The sequence below is a fragment of the Pituophis catenifer genome, unplaced genomic scaffold (genome assembly GCF_029215685.1).
Source record: "Pituophis catenifer annectens isolate HBS135680 unplaced genomic scaffold, rPitCat1.0.hap2 SCAF_3, whole genome shotgun sequence".
NCBI lineage: Eukaryota > Metazoa > Chordata > Lepidosauria > Squamata > Colubridae > Pituophis > Pituophis catenifer.
This window is the reverse complement of record NW_027256883.1, coordinates 35,173,735-35,194,457: the sequence shown is the minus strand read 5'-3', so window position 1 is coordinate 35,194,457 and position 20,723 is coordinate 35,173,735. Positions and strand designations below refer to the sequence as shown.

The 20,723-nt window shown below is 38.2% G+C and overlaps 1 protein-coding gene across 1 annotated transcript in view; it reads left to right on the top strand.

The window, feature by feature from the left end:
- HNF4G (hepatocyte nuclear factor 4 gamma) overlaps positions 1 to 20,723 on the top strand; it is a 41,130-nt gene that overhangs the window by 3,908 nt on the left and 16,499 nt on the right. Inside the window, exons 2-3 of the mRNA XM_070942196.1 lie at positions 10,860 to 11,031; positions 15,551 to 15,645. Of these exons, the coding sequence (XP_070798297.1) occupies positions 10,886 to 11,031; positions 15,551 to 15,645 (241 nt within the window). The 5' untranslated portion in view covers positions 10,860 to 10,885. The remainder of the gene's footprint in view (positions 1 to 10,859; positions 11,032 to 15,550; positions 15,646 to 20,723) is intronic.

Sequence of the window (20,723 nt, the reverse complement as noted above, 5' to 3'; positions counted from 1 at the left end):
ACCAAAGATTTTCAAAACAGAAAGAGAAATTGTCAAAAAGTATTAAGTGAAAGTATATGCAGGAAGTGGAGGGATAACCAACAACCAATATAATACCAACTGATCGCTTATTTCTTTAAGGCATTTTCATTCCAGCCTTCATCTAAAAATGCCCCCAGAGCAATTTTAATCAAATTAATGAAATAGAGGCTTATTCACCCACAGGCGAATATGTGATATGATACAAAAAAATGTATGATATCAAAGGGGAAAGGATGAAGACAGACCAAATAAGCAAGCTCAGTCACTAGGTTTGTTAAATTGTAAGTTAAATTGTAGCACTTACAAGGATTGGTTGTGCTATAATTCAGAGAAAAAGGAACTTGGTAAAACTGAATCTTTAGTAGGGCTGATAACAATGGCCTTGCTTTCTATCCCCTTTTCCCTTGCTGCATAATTTCTGAGTGCCATCTCTTTCAATTCTGCCACATTGGGCAGAAATTCAGAGAAGGCCTTCAAAGACAGGTTCATAAGAGAGAGACTGTGATAACTCAGGTATATTGACCCCAAGTTGCACAGGGATTTATAGTTTATAAGCAGCATTGTGCATTGTGTTCATATATAGAACAATATGCAGTGGAATTGTTTTAACAAGGAATCACAGGAGGGTAATCACTCCCAGCTATCAATCACACATTTTGAACCAGCTGAGATTCTTTTCAAAGTCTGTTCTATTACTGAGCTTTTCACAGGACTCCAATGTGTCATTATAGTCAGACACCACAGAACAAGCACACAGAAGGCACAATAATTTTATCTGTGCAAATGTATTTCTGGCTAAGACAGCAGTTTGGTGTAGCAGTTAAGGCACAAGCTAGAAATTGAAAGACCATCAATTCTAGTCCCACTTTAGGAATGAAGCCAGCTGGGTGACTGGCTTGTCACTCTCTCTCAATTCTAGGAAGGAGACAGTGTGGCAAAATCTTGCCAAGAAAACTCCAGGCAGTCTCCAGGAATCAACACCCAGCTTGAAGGCACAACTCCCCCACCCCTATTTGGACATCAACCTTATCTTAGCATCGATGTTCAAGGCTTTGTCTTCAAGTAAAGTATGATTCAATCCACTCAGTCTGAATTTCTTCTTGTACTGAATTAACCAGGGAGCCATCAAATTTTTGTCTATTTGTCTACTGTTATCAAACATGAGTTTGGTTTAGAAACCTAATATCTTCAGCCTTATCAGCCTATGTTAAATACCATCAAAGATCAGCTAGAATCCTGAAAGGCACCAGAGGCTGTGATTTTGCACTCTTTAACCACAACTTTCTGACATTATCTCCCAGAAAAGGACTAGAGCATCTGCAAGCAGGTTTTACGAGTCCCAACTCAACAAATTTAGAAGGATAATCCAGACAAACTATATTCTCTGTTATGACTTCTTTTCTCTGCAATCCTGTATATCAAATCTCCCCAAATTTATTAGTCTCTAGACATGTTGAAAATCCAGGGAGTTGTAATCTAGAAATTACTAGGTAGGAGAAAACTATTGTACAGGACTACTCAGAAATAAATTATTTCTTTCAGTGAGTCTTTCTGAAGTAGAAACAAGAGAAAACTCAGAATTAGCAATGAGTCTGAACATATTGTACAAGTGATCTGCCAATGACTTAAACGCGTAGCCATATCGGTGGGCACGCGAGCTCAGCTCCAGTGGGACTGGAAGCTGGCAAACGGGCCATTTTCAGCCTCCAGAGTGACTCCGGGGGTGTGGGGAAGGCCGTTTTCACCCTCCCCAGACTCCTAGAAAGGTTCTGGAGCCTGGGGAGAGCAAAAAACAGGCCTTCTGGTCCCACTGGAAGTTGGCAAACAGGCTGTTTTCAGCCTCCGGAGGGCTTCTGGGGTGTGTGTGAGGAAGGCTGTTTTCGCCCTCCCCAGGCTCCTAGAAAGGCTCTGGAGCCTGGGGAGAGAGAAAAATGGGCCCATCGGGCCATTGCGTGCCAGGAGTGGGGGGTGGGGGGGCCTTCAAGCATGAACAGGGGCAAGGTGCATAGAATTATGGGTATGGGCACGCGTGCAACACCCTCCCCCCCTGCGCTCCCCCCGCTCCTGGCACGCGATGGCAAAAAGGTTAGCCATCATTGACTTAGACTATTCATGATATAAGAACTGACCTTTGATTAAGAAAATTATTGGAATCAATTCAATCAGGTTTTACTATACTTTTTGGAATGCCAACTCTAATCTGGATTTTTAGCATTGTGCTCCATAATTACACATGTAACTGTAATTACCACTGTAACAATGTCCTATCTTTCTTAGTGAAACTTTATTAAGAAATTGTATGTTTCTCATGGATAAGATGTTTGTAAAACTTATCTAATCATCTATATAAAATGTTTATAATCAAGCACGAGTTTTGAATTACTGATTATTAGTGAACAGCTACTTACTTAACTATTCTTCAGTCAGGAGGTTTAATTGATCTGAAAGTGTTCCTTAGGTGAGGAGGTGACAAATGTCCTTTTGGAAGAGTTACTTAGGGCCAAATTGTAACATGCTAGTCTTAAAACTGTCAGTTGCTGCTTAATTTGATTTTCTCCGATGGTATGCAGAGAAATAACCTTGATTTTTATTAGTTTGTTTTCAATTTTATATCTTGATCAATGTACATGATTAAATGTAATAAGAAATCAGGATAATTAGCACACAAAGACCTTTTACTGATAATGTTGGAATGCTTCCTGATAGCATTCTTATCAACAAACTAGTTATTTAGGTTCTTTTTTCAGTACAAAATGTTAAGTACTGCATATTTATTCTTCATTTTTAAAGGTAGTATAATGCAGAATTTTTCCAAGAAATGGCAGTTATTCTTGCAGTTCTTACTCTGTGATCGTTAGAATTTTATGTATTGTATTATTGTTATTCTGTACATATTTTTTCTCAACAAGTCCCAATTTCTTTTTTGGTGTAGAGCAAAATGGTAATGAGTTTGTTGGTTTAGTCCAGAATCATTTCCGTTCAAAATTGGGCAGAAAGTTTTGTCCATTATCAAGCTTTTAGGTTAAGACGATTCCAATACTCTTAACTTAATAAGTAGCTCACTCATTATTACATTTGATGAAATAAATGGACAAATGAAAGACCGAAAAATATTTCTATGCTCATTGGATAGTTAATACTTGCTTGATTAACAACTTCAGATATCTGAGACACTTTTTTTTCTTTGAACAAGGTTCAGAATACCATGTTAACTATTAATGAGATGCAACAAATCAGTTTTACAGCTCTTTAAGGAGACTGTATCCTACAGAAAGTACATTGCCAAGTAATGAATTACTTTACTCTTTTCTGGGTGTGGTAGTATGTTGATAAATACTCATAGAACATGAAACTGGAATTCTGATTTCAGGATCTAGTTGTAGATGCATATAGTTATATTTGTAGAATGGGTGTACTAACAACAAAGCATACCCATTACCTTTTTTTAAAGAAAATGTTAAAATAAACCCTTTTCTCCTAAATTTGCTTGAACAAATAATTATTTTTTCTTTTGAGAGGGAAAAGTCTCACACTCCTTTCCTTTTTTTCCTAGGTAAAACCTAGAGTAACCATGGTAATAGAAGCATATACAGTACATCTCCACATAAGTAGGGCCCAGATATTTAAATCACTCACATTTCTTATGGTTGTATTGTGAAGTTGCTGCTACGTAACAAAAGTTCTACATGCTGTGAAAGAGGACTGTCCCATTTTTTTTGCAACTTACAAACTGTATGATAAACACAGGCTTTTGTGGGCGTGTGTAAAAGTTTGTAAAGGTGTATAATAAAAAGTGGGAAGTAGAATAAAAAATACTGAATTAGTATCGTAACTAACTTAGTATCATAACTCCACCCATTGTGCTATGTTATGCAATGACAGTTAATATTTTGACTTATAATCAAAGGGAAAACAAGTATTCATTGCATTTTCTGTACTGTAGAAACGGACCATTTTCAGATTCATGTACAGTAATGAGAATCTCGGACCCAATTCTGAACATGGATATGGCAAATTACTCTGAAGTCTTAGATCCAAGTTATGCTAATTTAGAGTTTGAAACCATACAGGTGTTGTACAATGGCAATGGTGAGTTTGAATTATTGTATTTATGAATGGATGAAGAAGTAAAGGAGACCAAGTGAGCCAACTTTTACTTTTCATAATTCGGATGAGGGTTTAAAAAAAGTATTTTTGTCAAAATCTTTTTTATTTAGATTTTGTTTTATATTCATGAGTAAATGTATGCTAACAAATTAATACAGCTTTGATTGTTGAAAGGTTTCTAGGATATAACCTATCAATAAATCCTACCATTAATGGAGTAATCCTATTTATATAATTGGTAAGACTTTGATACAATTGACTTAAATTTTGGGAACTGTATTAGATGAATAGGAGAGCTATGTAAGATATTCATATATAATGAACCTTCTAGGAAATAATAAAACACAAACATACAGTAAAAATAATTTATTGAAATAATTGGATAAATTTACATATTATAGGAATCAAAAAACCCTACCAGATCTTATGGATGGAGGCAACTCTTTCCTAGCATTAGAGACCTTTCTGAAGATTTAAGTCTTTCCATAAGTGTTCAAAATAGGGTAATTTAAGCCTAGTCATTCTTGCCTTGAGTGAGAACTTTGAAGTGATTTAATACTTTTGTCCATTTGTTTTGTTTTATTTTTATTTATTTATTTGTCAAGCATGTATTAGATAACAGATATAAGTATAAACATGATTATGAATACATAAAATAGATATGAATAAAAGGGGATATTAGGACAGGAATAAAAGGGGATATTAGGTAGGCACGTTGGTGTGCTTATGCATGCCCCTTACAGACCTCTTAGGAATGGGGTGAGGTCAACAGTAGTCTAAGGTTAAAGTTTTGGGGGTTTGGGGAAGAAAACCCAGAGTCAGGTAGTGCATTCCAGGCATTGACCACTCTGTTGCTGAAGTTGTATTTTCTGCAATCGAGTTTGGAGCAGTTTACTTTAAGTTTGTATCTATTGTGTGCTCGTGTATTGTTGTGGTTGAAGCTGAAGTAGTCATTGACAGGTAGGACATTGTAGCAGATAATTTTATGTACTACACTTAGATCAGACTGAAGGCGGTGTAATTCTAAATTGTCTAAGCCCAAAATTTCAAGTCTGGTGGCATAAGATATTCTGTTGCAAGCAGAGGAGTGGAGGACTCTTCTTGTGAAATATCTCTGGACTTGCTCAATTGTATTAATGTCCGATATGCAGTGTGGGTTTTTGTAGGGTAGCAGCATTGTTGGTGGTGTTGAATAGTTTTACATCATCAGCGAAGAGAACACAGTTGCTTATAATATGATCGCAAAGGTCATTTATGTAAAGAGTGTTGGTCCTAAAATGCTGCCTTGGGGGACACCACTGTTAACAGGTGCAGGATTTGATAGGGCACTCCCTATTTTGACCACTTGTTGTCTGTTTGACAGAAACGCTGCTATCCAACTATGCAGGGGTCCAGAAATGTCATAATATTTTAGTTTTAGGAGTAGTTTGTCATGTACCCCTGAATCAAAGGCTTTACAGAAGTCTATGTAAATTGTGTCTATTGCTTTGCCCTGATTGAGTTCTGTAGTCCATATGTTTTTGCAGTGTAGGAGTTGCAGATTACAGGATAAATTTTTCCTGAAACCAAATTGGTTGTTAGAGAGTAGGTTGTTTGTCTCTAAGTGGAGGGTAATGGATTGGTTTATGATTGATTCCATGATTTTGCAGGTGATGCAACATAAATAGATTGGTCTGTAATTTTCAACTAGGCTGGGGTCTTCCTTTTTGAAGATAGGGATGACTGTGGCTAGTGACCATAGGTTGGGCAAGGAGCTGGTCCTGAAAGATTTTTCAAAGATTATGCTTAGAGGTTCTGCTATGGCAGTGGAAAGCTTTTTTTAAGAAGTACGCACATAGTCCATCAGGTCCAATAGATAGAGATGGTTTTAGACTGCATAGTGCCTTTTCAATGTTATCTTCTGTAAAATCGATATGTATTAATCATTGTAATTATTTGTGGTACGGCTAGGATAGGTTGGTTGTGCACAGTATTCTCAAGTGTCTTCTCCAACCTTAAAGTTAAAATTATGCCAATACTCTTCCTATCTTCTTTCTTCAAAGCCCAATTTTTCTTCTATAGAATGTCAGAGGGAATACCACTGCTTGCACAATTCTGATCACAGATTATGACTGCTCTGCCAAGTGCTAATTTGTGGCTGATTTCTTGACTGCTTGTTTCTTTACTGTTGTTAGTTGATCTTAAAAGGCAGAAGGTATTCCTCATTTTGATATCTTCATTGCTAATTCTAAGGCTTGGTGTTCTACCTGTTGCCATTAGTTCGATCTTCTTATTTAATTTTAGTCCCATTTTTCACTTGCGCCTTAAGTTTTATTAGTAGAATTTGCAGAAATTTTACCTATTGAGGTCATCAGCATAGTGCAGGTTATTGATGTTTCTTCTTCCAGGAGTAAAATCATGCCCATCTTCCAATTCAGCTTCCTTCAGTATATGTTCATCATATAGTTTGAACAACTGAAGGGAAAATATGCAGCTTTGTCACACTCCTTTGGCAACCTGAGCAAATCTGTTCTGTCCAACAATGTGGCTTCCTGACCTGTATATAAGTTTCCTATGAAGATAATAAGATGTTTTGGTATTCTCATTTTTCTGAGAACATTCCACAGCTTCTTGTTTTTTCTAAGACCTCTCTGAAACTATTAAGTTCCTTTTTTGAGGTTTTGAGTTTTCTTGGCCTTGGCTTTCCTGCTTGGCAATTTCATGGTTCTGATATCTAATTTGCTTTCTTCTCTTTCTTCATTTATGGCAGTGTCTTATGTCTTTTTTTAGGCTCTTAATGACTTTCTAAGTCTTGCTTAATCTGTTAATAACTTTTTAAAGTTAAATCCATAACTTCTGTGGTTTTCTATCACCGGAGTGGCAGAAATTGTGACGTTAGTCTCCTGCTTCATTTTGGTTTCCTAAACTATGCAATCCAACCACATTTTCCACTTTCATGTTCCAACTTTGGTATTCCAGTCTCCAATCACAAACAGCACATCTTGGTTGCACATTTGGTCAATTTAACATTGAACTTGATCATTAACCTCCTCTTTTTCTACATCGGTGGTTGGAGCATTTGGAGCTTAAACTCGAATGATTGTCATATTAAAGGGTTGTCCACAAGTCTAATCAATATTATTCGGCCATTGATTGCTTTGTAGACAAGTAGTGTTCTTGCTATACCCTTTCTAACTATAAAAGCAACTTTGTTTCTTCTTTGTTTTTCACGTCTTGAGTAATACATAGTGTGATTTTCTGACTGAAAGTGTCTGATCTCAGCCTGTCTCAATTCACTGATGCCTAAGATATCAATTTGTAGTTGTTTCATTTCATCTTTCACTGTGTTGAGCATTCATGCTTCTTACATTCTATGATCCTACTTGTAATTCTATCTATGCAGCTTTGGCATTTCTTTCCCCATATGCCACCATCAGCAACTAGACATCCTGAAGGCTTTAATCTAGATACGTCATAAACACCATTAGTACTCTGATAGATCCTTGTTTCTTCCTCAGTAGCATGTCAAGTGCCATCCAACTTTGAGACCCATCATCTGGCACTATATCATCAGTCATTTTATATTTTCCGTTCATATGGTTTTCTTGGTAAACTATAAGAATGGGTTACCATTGCCTTCTCCCATGCAGTATAAATTAATGCTTTTGCCATTGTTACTTAAGTGATCATCTGCCTCCAGAATCTTTCTATATTGCTGTTGCCCTGCATAGGTTTTTGTGCACTTTTGCTGGGCAGCTGAATGACTTTTACATGGAAATATATACTCTTGGCATATACACCCAATGTTCTTCATGCATTCCTCACATAAGTACCCCCCCTATTATGATGAAGTAGTGCAGCAGGACTTAGGGTGATGGAATTAATGGCTTCTCTGAAAAATATTCTTATGTCTGTTTAGACTGGATATATTTAACATGCTGTACAGTCATACTTCTAGATTTCCAGTATGCCAACAATAGTCATTTATTAACCATGATAAATCTTGGCAATTAGTTGAGATAATTTCTTGCTATTTGATTAGAGTAACTTTTAACTTTAGTTGGATTTGAATTGTCAATGCCTAGATTTATTTTTCCTTCCAATGCAATCATGACTGAGTCAGATATAAAGCAGATTATGTAGATATGGCTGTAAGAGGAGACAGAAGAAAGAACAAATGTTTGATTGAATTACTTTGTTATTCAGTAATGTTAGTTGGAACTTAAATAGTATTGTTGCACTTTTTAAAAAGGATAATTCTGTATTTAAAAATTAAGTAACAAAATAAAAATAGAGCTGACCTTTCATGATCAATAGTAACAGAGAAAATGTGTTCTAGTTATTTTGATGGGTGCACTCATTTTATTTATTTAAATATACCCATATTTCATATATATTTGACCTGCTGATTAACCAAATGAAAGAGGTTTAGAACAAGAGATTGGAACAAAATTGTGGGCAGAATTGGAGAAAAACAACTCAAGCAATGCATTTTCCACTTATATTAAGAATCTCACTTATATTAATAAAATTTGATTAGTTATAAACTATTATAGACTAAATTTAGTATAAGATCAACATAATTCCAATGTAAGTATTAATATGTGCACTGGAAAAAGACAACAAAAATGTAGAAAATAGATATTGCAATACTTGGAGACAACAAAACAAAAGATAAACAACAGGAGAAAATACAAAATACAAAGACCTGCAAATAGAGAAGAATACATGTCACCAAAGAAAGCAAAGATAGCACCAATAGTAATAGGTACCTTGAGGGTAATCAAAAAACATCTGCAGCACTGCCCTAGACAAACCTGGTGTGTAATCTGCAGGCCCTCCTGCACTCACAATTCCTGCTCAAAGAGCAAGTGGCAGTTGTGGCAGGAGAGCCTTTGCTCAGTTTCAAGTTGTGTGTCACTTACATCCTTTCCTGGACGGAGAAGCTCTCTTTTCAATCTCTCACACCCTGTTAATCTCCCAGATGGATTACTCCAATGTGCTTTATATGGGGCTACTCTTGAAGAGTATTTGGAAACTGCAACTGGTGCAGAATGCAGCACTGCAAAAGTTTTGGGTATCCCTAGGATAGTGCATTTAACACCTCTGCTATGTGAGTTGCATCGGGTGCCAGTTTGCCTCCAAGTCCAATTCAAAGTATTGATAATCACCTTTAAAGCCCACTCAGGGACCAGTATACCTGAGAAACCATCTTGTCCCAGTTACATCTACTTGTCCCATCCAGTCAAGGAGTTTCAACTGGTGGGATCTAGGACAGGGGTCATCAACCTTTCGGACCTCAGGGAGCACTACATTCATAATTTTAAATCCCGCGGATCACTAATATGATCTGCCTAATTAGCGGCTGGGTGGGCGTGGCTAGATGGGCATGTGACATGGGTGGGCATGGCCAACTCATGTCACTCATATCAAGGGGCGCGTTGCCAGCCTCTACTCGCCCCTCCCCTCCCAGCCACTCTTCGCCTCCCCGCCCAGGGTCCTTAGGGCCCCAACAGGAAATAGTTGTTGGAGCTAAGCAGCCACCATGAGAAACAGCAAAACAGCTCAGTTCAAATTGGATCTGACTGAGAAGGAGGCTCAGCAGAAGCACCTCATTGAGGGCTATGAGCATAGGCTTTCCAAGCAGATGGAAGAGCTGCAGGAGTGCAAGGCCAGGTACCGGCACCTGGAGGCTCAGCAGGCTGAGATGGTCAGCCAGTTCCAGGCCATGATGCAGTGCCACTGGGACAAGGCCCTCCGGCTCTTCGCCACCAGCGGCGCTTCCCTCCAGCCTTCGCCAAAGTCCTGCACCAGGAAGTTGAAGTAGATTCCAAGTCAGAATTTCTGCCTCCCTCTAACCCACACAAAAAGATCCCAAAGGGGGAGACTCTCTGCAGCAACACAAATGTTCATTGCACATATCCGTCCCAGGGTCCGTAGTTTGAGGACCCCTGACTTAGTGCAATATAAAAAATTCAAACAATTTTCCTGTGGACCACCAAAAATTTTTCACGGACCACCAATGGTCCACGGACCACCAGTTGGTGACCACTGATCTAGAAGAAGGGCCTTCTCACCTGTTGCCCTGCCCTATGGAACATCTTACTTCCAGAGGTGAGGCAAACCCTCACTCTTCTTTCCGTTCTTTAACATAAGAGTATTAAGACTTTGCTTTGCCAATTAGCATGGAGCCCTAAAAGCCCTGGGGATGGCTGGTGTCCTGAGAATACTCCCACTGCACTTTTACCCTTCTACTCTTTTTAATCTGATTTATCTTCACTTGTAGGTTTTGACCAGTGGTGGGCTGCTGCTGGTTCGGACCGGTTTGGGCGAACCAGTGGTTCTGACCAGCCCCTGCGCTATCCCGTCCTATATAATCACCGTGATTTTGAAGCTGCGAGCACATGCGCGCTTACTTTTTTGGTGCTGGGTGAACCAGTTGTTACATTATGTGATGCCCACCTCTGGTTTTGACCTGTTTTTAACTCTGTTTTTAAGCTAAACTTTTATTCATTATGTACTGTATATGATTCGATTATGCTATTGTAAACTGCTCAGAGTCACTAAGGTGAGATGGGTAGTGTAGAAATTTAATAAATTTTAATAAAATAAAATAAATGCTAAGAGCTAATTAAAAAGATGAGCTGTAAAATCTTTAGGATGGTAACGTTTAACCACCATGTTGTGTTTCTGTTTCTTCCCTACTCAGTGCTCAACTTCTAATTGTAGACTTTGTTCTTCTCCTTGTCCAGAAAGTTGCTCAGCAGAACCTTTCAACATGAACAGTACTGACAATGGGATTGGTGGCATTTGTGCAATATGCGGGGACCGAGCAACTGGCAAGCATTATGGTGCCTCTAGTTGTGATGGATGCAAAGGTTTCTTCCGACGCAGCATACGAAAGAGCCATGTTTACAGCTGCAGGTAAGAGTAATATAACTGCTAAGGACTTCTTATTTCTTTGTGTTATGTTGACATATTTCTATTCTATCTTTCCTCCAAACCCAGAACAAAGCACATGGTGAAGACAAAAATAATATTTGAAGTGAGGGCACAATAACACAGTTGTGTATAAAAGGTACCAATCTCAGTCCCTGATATTCATAATTAAAAATATTTGATTTGGGAGCTCATACAAAAAGAACATACATTCTAATTTAAAATCTGAAATTAAGCCATTGTTACTAAAAATGGTAAAGCCAAGAAAGCTTCAGAGCCTTTCAGGAAAGCTTTCTAGAGTAGTTCTGGCCTTCATCAGACAAATCTTGGAATAATTCTAGAAAGTGGCTACAAAAATGATTGCATAGCTAGATTCTCTATGCCATGACATATCTGATGACAGTATTTGGAGCATACTAGGTCCAAGCAACCAGAGTCGCTCATAAACAATTTTATTGACTTCTCCCTATGTTACAAGAATCTCTTCAGATTGCTTGCCTTTTTGTGAGAATAAGAAGATAAGGCTTCCTGGATCTTGGGTGAGGTCAGGCTTCTGCCACTTGTGGCTGCTCAGTTTTTCCAAATTAGGTCCTTGCTTGACCCTTCTTTCAAGCCTAGCTGGCAGGTTCCCAATAGAGAATAAATGGATAGTGTTGCATAGAACATGTAAAGATAAATAAGGTAATCATATGATCTGAACTATTGAGTCTTTGAAAGTCAGATAGCACTTTGAACTAAGCCTCGAAATATGTTGGTTGTCAAACAAGTTTGTCATATTGATGTAATAAATTTTAATTTATTAATTATATTTCCTGCTTTTCCATTGCAGAGAACACTCAAGGCCATCCCACATAAAGCACATTGCAGTAATTATCTCATGATAACCAAGTCATAAATGTCAAAGTCCAGTTTTGACAGAAGAGCCATAAGTGAAAAAGTAGTTCATTTAGCAAAACCACAACATTGTCCAAGATACATTATATGGATTGTGTTTGGTACTTACTGAAAAATTTAAAATGTGATTAAACTGGAAAAAAAGATTAGCAAAGATCTCCATGGATTTGTACCATAGAGGACACATAGCCATATTAGCTGGAAATGTGTAGTGCCAACACATGTGGATAAAAACAGATTGGGAAAGGCTGCCAGGTTAGCATTAATATGTTTAACAAATGGTAGTTTTTCCCTTTTCTGAATTAGATATATATATTTTGGCTGCAGGAGGACAGGAGACAGAGAGACAAAGAGCCTTGATTCCAACAAGACACATGCCTTAAATTAGCTTCCCCCAATTTTGGAGCATTCAGATATGTGATCCTCAGTTCTCAATAGTAGCTATTCTGAGCTAGTGAATTCTGAGAAGTGAAATCAAGAAAGCTGGAGTGGGGTGGAGAAAGCTTTCTTAAACACTTTGTGTGTTGAGCTACATACTAATTAGTGTTGAAAAAGTCACTGATGCACCAAAGGAGCATTAACTTCTGGCTTTTCATCTTTGCTTCATTCTAACAGAACTTTACAATAGAATAACTGAGTTGGAAGGGACCTTGGAGGTCTTCTAGTCCAACCCCTGCTTAGGCAGGAAACCCTATACCATTTCAGACAAATGATTGCCCAATATTTTCTTTAAAATAGTGTTGGAGCATTCACAACATCTGGAGGCAAGTCATTCCACTGATTAATTGTTGTGACTGTCAGGAATTTTTTTCTTAGTTCTAGGTTGCTTCTCTCCTTGATTAATTTCTGTTCATTGCTTCTTGTCCTGCCCTCAGGTACTTTGGTGAATAGCTTGACTCCCTCTTCTTTGTGGCAACACCTGAGATATATTAATGTTAAACTCCATTCCAATTTTATTCCAATTTCCAATGTTAAAGTCCATTCCATTTTATTTTCAAGTAGCACTAAATGTAGATTTTGATCTTCAGAAATTACTCCTCTACCAGCTTTCGCTACTTCTTGTTGCCTTACTGTGAGTCCCTTGTTTTATTTTTTAGTTGTCCTATCTCTGTTATTTTTCTTTTTCCTCAAGTATGACTAGATATGTGCTATAAAGTGCCCTCTGGCATTTTGTTTTACCTTTTTCTCCTTTTTTGAGAAGGTTGACTAGGATTGCTGCCGGGGTTAAAAAGTATTTTTTCCTCCACTATTACTATTACTATTGTAGATTGAGGCCTCCTTTTCAAGATGTTTTGTTATCTTGAGATTCTGGCTCAAGTAATCACAATTTGTATGTGTTACTGTGGAAAATGGTGAGTCTTTTGCACAAATGTTTTTGGATTTCACTTATGGTGAATCAAGGATTATGTATGTGCCTAGTTCTACTGGCTCATTTAAAACACATAGCTCATCTCTTTATACCACTCTTGCTCAAAATGATGCAGGGGTTCCCAACCTTTTGGACCTCAGGGACCACCAAGTTCATAATTTTAAATTTCGCGGACCACTAATAATAATCCAGCGTGCCGCTTGCTGAAGCACCTGGACTCCCAGAGATGGGATGGCGTTCTTCAGGCACTCTCCCTCCTGTCTCTCTCTCTCTCTCTTTCTCCCACTCTTTCTCTCTCATTCTCTCATTCTATCTCCCCCCTCTTTCTCTCTCTCTCTCTCTCTCTCTCTCTCTCTCTCTCTCTCTCTCTCTCTCTCCCTCCCTCCCACTTTCTCTCTCTAATTCTCTCTCTATCTCATCTCATGGGCCAGCCAGTGTCTTGGGGCTGAGAGGAAGTCAAGCATCTCCCTGAGAGACCGAGGTGCGCGGAGTACAAAAAAGGGCCGGAAGAAGTGTGGGAGCGAAGCACTACTTGAACTTGCATGGCATGAGCATTCGCCTTGGTATATTTGCGCCAACCAGTGGCCAAGGCAGCAATCATCTCCTGCTGCTTGGGACTAGGAGCGGTAAACAGCATCTGGTTCGGGGAGCAGCCAGATTTTGCTCTCCATTGCGGATGCCAGATTGGCCCCCTGCAAGCTCTCATCTCTCAAGGAGACCAACCAAAGTTTCCCGCACCACTTCAGGGAGCGCTCCTCGAGAGACAAGAGCTTGCAGGGGGCCGAGCTGGCATCCGCAATGGAAAGTAAAAATCGGCTGCTCCCCGGACCTGTCACCATTTACCGCTCTGAGTCCCGAGCAGCAGGAGATGAGGGCTGCCTTGCGCCACAAATATATGAAGGTGGAATCCTGATGCCGCACTTACAGTGGAGAGAAGAAGCCAGATTTTGCTCTCCATTGCAGACACCAGATCGGCCCCCTGCAAGCTCTCGTCTCTTGAGAAGCCCGACCAAAGTTTCCAGCGTCACTTCAGGGAGTGCTCCTCGAGAGATGAGAGCTTGCAGGGGGCCGATGCAATGGAGAGCAAAATCCGGCTGCTCCCCGGACCAGACGCCATTTACCGAGTCCCAAGCGGCAGGAGAGGAGGGCTGCCTTGCGCCACTGGCTGGCGCAAATATACCAAGGCAGAATGCTGTTGCTATGCAAATGAAAGTAGTGCTTCACTCCCGCAGCTTCCAGCCATTGCAAACGCCGCTTCTTTCTGCTTATGGCGCCCCCTCCCCCACCGCCACAACAGCACCATTCATTTCAGATGGCGAGGGCTGCGCTACTTTTTCCGTATTGCACCACCTGCAAAAATGCAAAAATACGAACCACCAAAATTTTCTCACAGGCCACCAGTGGTCCGCGGACCACTGATTGGTGACCACTGCTCTAATGGTATTCAGTAGGCAAGCCCCATCTCACTCTCTAATCAGGATATTTTCCTGTCTCTTTTATTATTTAAAGAAACTGCATTGCTTTTGCCCATTGTTCTTACATGAGTTTCTAACAGTGTCCTGGTATGAAATAATGATGTAGGGACAGGCGGCCTCAGTGTTTATCAGGCAGGAAATATTTCTTAATTCTGATTAACTCTCTTCTGATGAGAGTCTCACTGACAGATTAATTCATTAATTTGCTTAAAAGATATATCTATCAATTGCTATTAATAAAGATAAATGAATCTTTTCTGATCAAAGAAGTATATCTTGGATCCAGATCAGGGTACACATAATATGCAGAAATGATGCTTTAATCTTTTGAGTGACTATTTTATAGAAGCATCATTTTGACCACTTGAAAACTAACAGCTAAAGTAGACAAGCCTTTATTCTGGTCTAATAGGACTCATTTCTTTTGTTTTTTTGCTCCTGATCATATTCAACAGCAGGAAAGGATCAAAGGGAGACCAAAAGAGTTATCCTAAGCATTCGTGAAACTGAGAGCAGAATTTATATGCCTTGCTTTCAGAAGATGATGAATAACCTAATGGGATTTTACTTGCCCATCAGAAGGAATTATTCCTGTTAGAAGAATGGCAAAGAGAAATGTTTCAAGTCTGATTAAAGAAAAAATACTGGTGAAGGTTGAGAGTCAAAGACATTGTTTTGACAGTGCCCATTAATTGTTTCACTTGTGCTAATCAGGATCCTCCTGTACTTGTACTCTAATATATTTACCCTTGATTCTGTCCAACAGATTTAGCCGGCAATGTATTGTTGATAAGGACAAGAGAAATCAGTGCAGATACTGTCGCTTAAAAAAGTGCTTTCGTGCTGGAATGAAGAAGGAAGGTAATTAAAAAAAAGAAATTATCAGGAAATAAAATATGTAAGAATATGTACTAGACATTGATATATCTTAGCTTGAAAGGAGGGATTTTTTAAAAAGTTGAAATATATCTTTTATACATTGCATTGTTATGCAATTTTTGTTAAAAACACTAAAAATTGGTGTAGTAATTTCAAACACATCTAATCCAGTGATGGGTTTCTACCGGTTCGCCCTGGTTTGGGGGAACTGGTAGTGGCGGTGGCGGGAGGCTCCACCCACCCACCTGTATGTCATCACGGACCCTCTGCGCATGCACAAAAGTTTCTGCGCATGCGCAGAAGTGCTGTGTGCAACTGTGTGCTCACAGTTCCGAACCGGTAGTGAAGGTAAGTGGAACCCACTACTGATCTAAACATATATGATTCAGTGGTATCATAAGACAAAAATACATTTCCCCAAGCTTTGTAAAAATAAGTAGTAGTGTGGTGGCACCTATTGTGACTTTATAGATTCAATGCTGGATTTAGATAAAATACTTGAATTAACTGAGTCTGAGGAAATATCCTTTTAGATGAATTTTAATGGCATTTCTTTTGGCCTCAGTTTTTCACATATAAATTGAGAAGAGTAATGATAATTTATCAGCGATGGTATGAATTATGGTGTATTATTATTAATACTCTTACTTCCTTATAAAAATATTGGTTGTTAATACTTGCATAAATTATACAAAATCTAAAGAATGATTGATGGAACTAGATAGGAATAGTAAAACTATGCATTGAGAATCTTGTCATCTCATACATGGAAGAGAACTGTATGGTTTGGTAAAACTACCAGTAGTAGCAAATATTGCACTTAGATAAGTAAAATATGTGTTTTACTGGATTCTGTTTTTTTTAGCATGTAGAATTCAAAGTAGGATTATGTGGTTCAAGATTGAAATCTATGACCATAGAGTGGATCACTGGGGTCAGATGTTTAGTCCTCAGGCTAATCATATTTCTGAGTATTTACTGTACTTAGATGTTTTCTCCTAAAAATGAATGGCTGAATGATGAAAAGTACACAACAAGGTATTAAAGAGAATTGTGCATCAGATCTTGCTGTAGACTCATCTCAGTGTCTCTTAATAGTGTCACGTGAAAAGATAATTGCTAACAGTTTATCCTACTTTAGGAAAAACAATCCACAGTGGATGGATGGAAATTTCTTATTTTCTAAAATATAAACATGAGAAGTTTCTTCCATGTTTGTTTCATGTCTATATAAACTGGTGTTCTTATAGCAGTATCAGACATTTTGAAGATCACAGTTTTTCTCTCTGGAGTTTGCCTTCTGCCCATACAACACTACAGGATTATCTGGTCATTTTAGAGATTACTGGCATAGTAAAATCTCTCTGTCAAGAATTTGATGATGTCAGGCACAAAACATCAAGACCACATGTAAAGTTCCAGTTAAACTGATTTATTACTAATCAGGCCTATTCACAAGAATTTATTCAACTAGGTTTTAGCACTATCTTGGCATTAGATAAGGGTCAAAGGAATTCAAAAGGGATTGGACATAGTCCACTTGTAGCTATGTAGAGATTGTAGGCTGATTTTCCTTTGACTCTGCCCCAGGTTCTGCCACTCCTCTTACAGATGATGTTAGTATGCCAGGATCTTTAAAGATTAAGCAAATCTATACACAAACTCTTGATCACCCTATTACTTTTGAAAAAGAATAATGCCTCCTTCTCTATTGTCACCTAGTCTGCAAATATGTCTGTGGATTTCTTTAAATTATCAGAAAAATCACTTGAGGTATTATTGTGCAAGCTATCCGTTTCGATATTGAAGAACAATTTAGGTTTGACAATTCATTGCACCCTGAATGTCTCTTTTTTCCAAAAGACTTGCCTTAAAAGTAATTAAGAAGAGACTCTGAAAGTGCAACTGGGAAGACTGACAGGCAGAAAGGCTATTTAATATCACCTGACATCCCCAATTCTCACCAGATTGGAGCAAATCATTAATTCAGCTGCTTTACAGCCAACGGGGAAAATATTTCATCCAGTCATTCGACTTATAAGGCCATCTCACCCATATAGCAATTCTGGGCTATAAGGCCCTTGAGCTTTTTTTCCCTATTAATAACAGAAGAAGCTAGAAAGGAAGTTTTGAACAACAAACAAGAGGAAACTGGTTCAACAGTTCCTAGTTGTAGCCACAGAGCCTGTTTTTCATTAAATAAACAAACAAATAAAATTTTGGGGAAGGAAGAAAGAAATGACTATCCATGCCAGCTGCTCTTTGTATACAAGTCTAAGATTTAACCCTATTAGTAATTGAGTTGAGGAACATTTTGGATAAAGAGGAAGCTTATACATTTTCATCATAAACAAACACAAATCCCATCTGTTCTGAATTCTGTTTGGAAAAGCTACATAGTGGTTTATTTTCAAATCCAAATGAAATAGCAATGCCAAAGCCATTAGTAAAGTAAGAGTAATAACATTTAAATTTCTTTTTCAATTGCCATTGACATATTCAAAATAAAAATGTTGTCAGCTCAGTTTCAGATTATTCCTAGAAAACTGTTCAGTTTGCTTATTCTGAGATGGTGCATGAGAGGCAGTGAAAGAGAGCAATGCTTTATTGCTTAATTTCATATAGTGAATCCTATGCTTGCTTTTTTAGAAATAAGTTCTATTGAGTTCAAGGACTCATGCTGCCAGATACATACTCAATAACACTTTGCCAAATGTATCTCCTCCAGATATGTTGGATGTTCATTTCCATTGTCCCCAGCCAGCATATACATTGCTGAAACATCTGTGGAACACCGTGTTGTAGAAAGGCTGAAATATAGGATTACAACATTATTGTTTTCCTAAAGAAGAATTTCATAATTCAATTAAGAATTTCATCTGTATAAAAGAAATTATCATGACAGTCTTCCAAATAGTCTCTTGACCACATTTTTGCAATCTTTATTGTTCAGGATCTGATGCTGTACAATAGCTATTTGAGATTTAATCATCCGAAAACTTCAGTCATAGAATGGTTTCTTGATATTCCCATGACTCTATTGTTCTTCATATCTTCCCTCTTCACCTCTCAAAGTCTTCCCTACCCTTTCTGACTCAAGGTTAACTTGGAAACTTGCCTAGGATGTGATGTGAAGAACCGTATAAAATTAAAGAAATTTAAGGGAGAAAAACTTACCTGGTCATGAAGAATTATATCAGTGAATTCTATGCTTGTCTTTCATATTCTTCCCAGATTTTCATATTTTAACAGCACTTCATGCTACAAATATGATTTCATGAAACACACACACATACAACAACACTTTCAAGATGAATGATGTGCAAGCTAAGTATTTATTACTGGGAAATTTTTCAGTTTTTTAAAAATTACTTTTTCCTCCCCACACAGCCTTTCTACTTAGCTTGGCAAACCAAAACAGGTGATGATCTCTCTGGTATAATTTTATATTTAAAGCTTTTAACTGCATTTTGTTGTTCGGGTACTGAGTTAAGGAATGAGAAAGATAGCATTTCTCCAGTTAAAAAAAAAACTGGGGCATCATTCTTGATTCATGTCTACATGATCATTTATCACTTAGTGTTTATCACTGTATGACATTTCTTATTATGACCTTAATAAAAGGCCCATCAGAGAATGTCCTTGGCCAAGAATCTAGTGTGTCTTCACCATAAAGTGTGTTCATTCTTCATATAAATTGTGAATACTGTATAGTAAGCTGAACACATTTTTTATTGAAGCATTGGTGCTGCTTATAACTTCTTGGATGCAGATTGCTTCACTAAAAATCACAAATAGATAACTGGAAATACAATCACTGCTCAAACAAAACGTGATGAGGTTCTATATGAATGAAAAAGATACATTGCCTGGAACTATGCTTTTCTGCCCTTCATATGCCCTTATGCATAAACTCCTCGGGGTGTGGGTGAGGGTGGGGAACGTAGCCTTATTCCTTTTAATGGATATTCCTTGCTGCAGTTTCAGTCTCCTTCTGTATATTCTTATATGATTATTGTATCAAAAGTGCTTTTTCAAAAGGCGGCTGGACTGTTTTCTCTTGAGGAAGAGGAACAAATCGTTTCATTTCATCCAAATCATCCAAGAAACTTCATCAGTTGGTGGGGAGGGAGGGATGGAGGATAGGTAAGTCCACAAAATAAAATGATCCCACAGCAAAAAAAAAAAAAAAAAATGAATGAAACTTATGCAAAGTCTTTCTTTTCTTTGCTGTGAAGAATCTAGAATGTCTTCAGTAAAAGGAGTCTGATGGACCCGAGAACTGAAAGGGAGGAAGAAATTGCCACCTTACCTGCTTTCTCTTATGATAAATTCTGCATTATGTTTTAAATACTGAATTTAAATGTCTTAAAAATATTTTGTAAAAGGTAAAGATTCCCCTTGCACATATGTGCTGGTCATTCCTGACTCTAGGGAGCGGTGCTCATCTCCGTTTCAAAGCCGAAGAGCCAGCACTGTCCAAAGATGCCTCCATGGTCATGTGGCCAGCATGACTAAACGCCAAAGGTGCACAGAATTCTGTTACCTTTCCATCAAAGGTGGTCCCTATTTTTTTACTTGCATTTTTTACGTGCTTTCGAACTACTAGTTTGGCAGAAGCTGGGACAGAAGTAACGGGAGCTCACCCACTACATGGTACTAGGGATTCGAACAGCTGAACTGCCGACCTTTCAATCGACAAGCTCAGCGTCTTAGCCACTGAGCCACTGCATCCCTTTCAAAAAATATTTTGAGAAAACCTTAATTTTGTGTAGCATTTCTAACATGTCATATGTGTTTAGTTAAGCTAGTTTGAGAAATGATGGAAAAAATCTGTCTATCATAAATGGTGAAAGTGGAAAGATTATATTGTGTACTGTATAGGGAAAGTGCAATCTGTTTCTCAGACTTACAGCTCTTGGCTTTCAACATGTTTTGTTTTTCTACATACTATGTTCTACGCACAACCATGTAGGATTTCACAATAGTTTCTTGTAGTTATCCATCCACCCTCCTTGATTCAAAAAAGTTAGCCAATGTACTCTTGATGTACTCAGAGA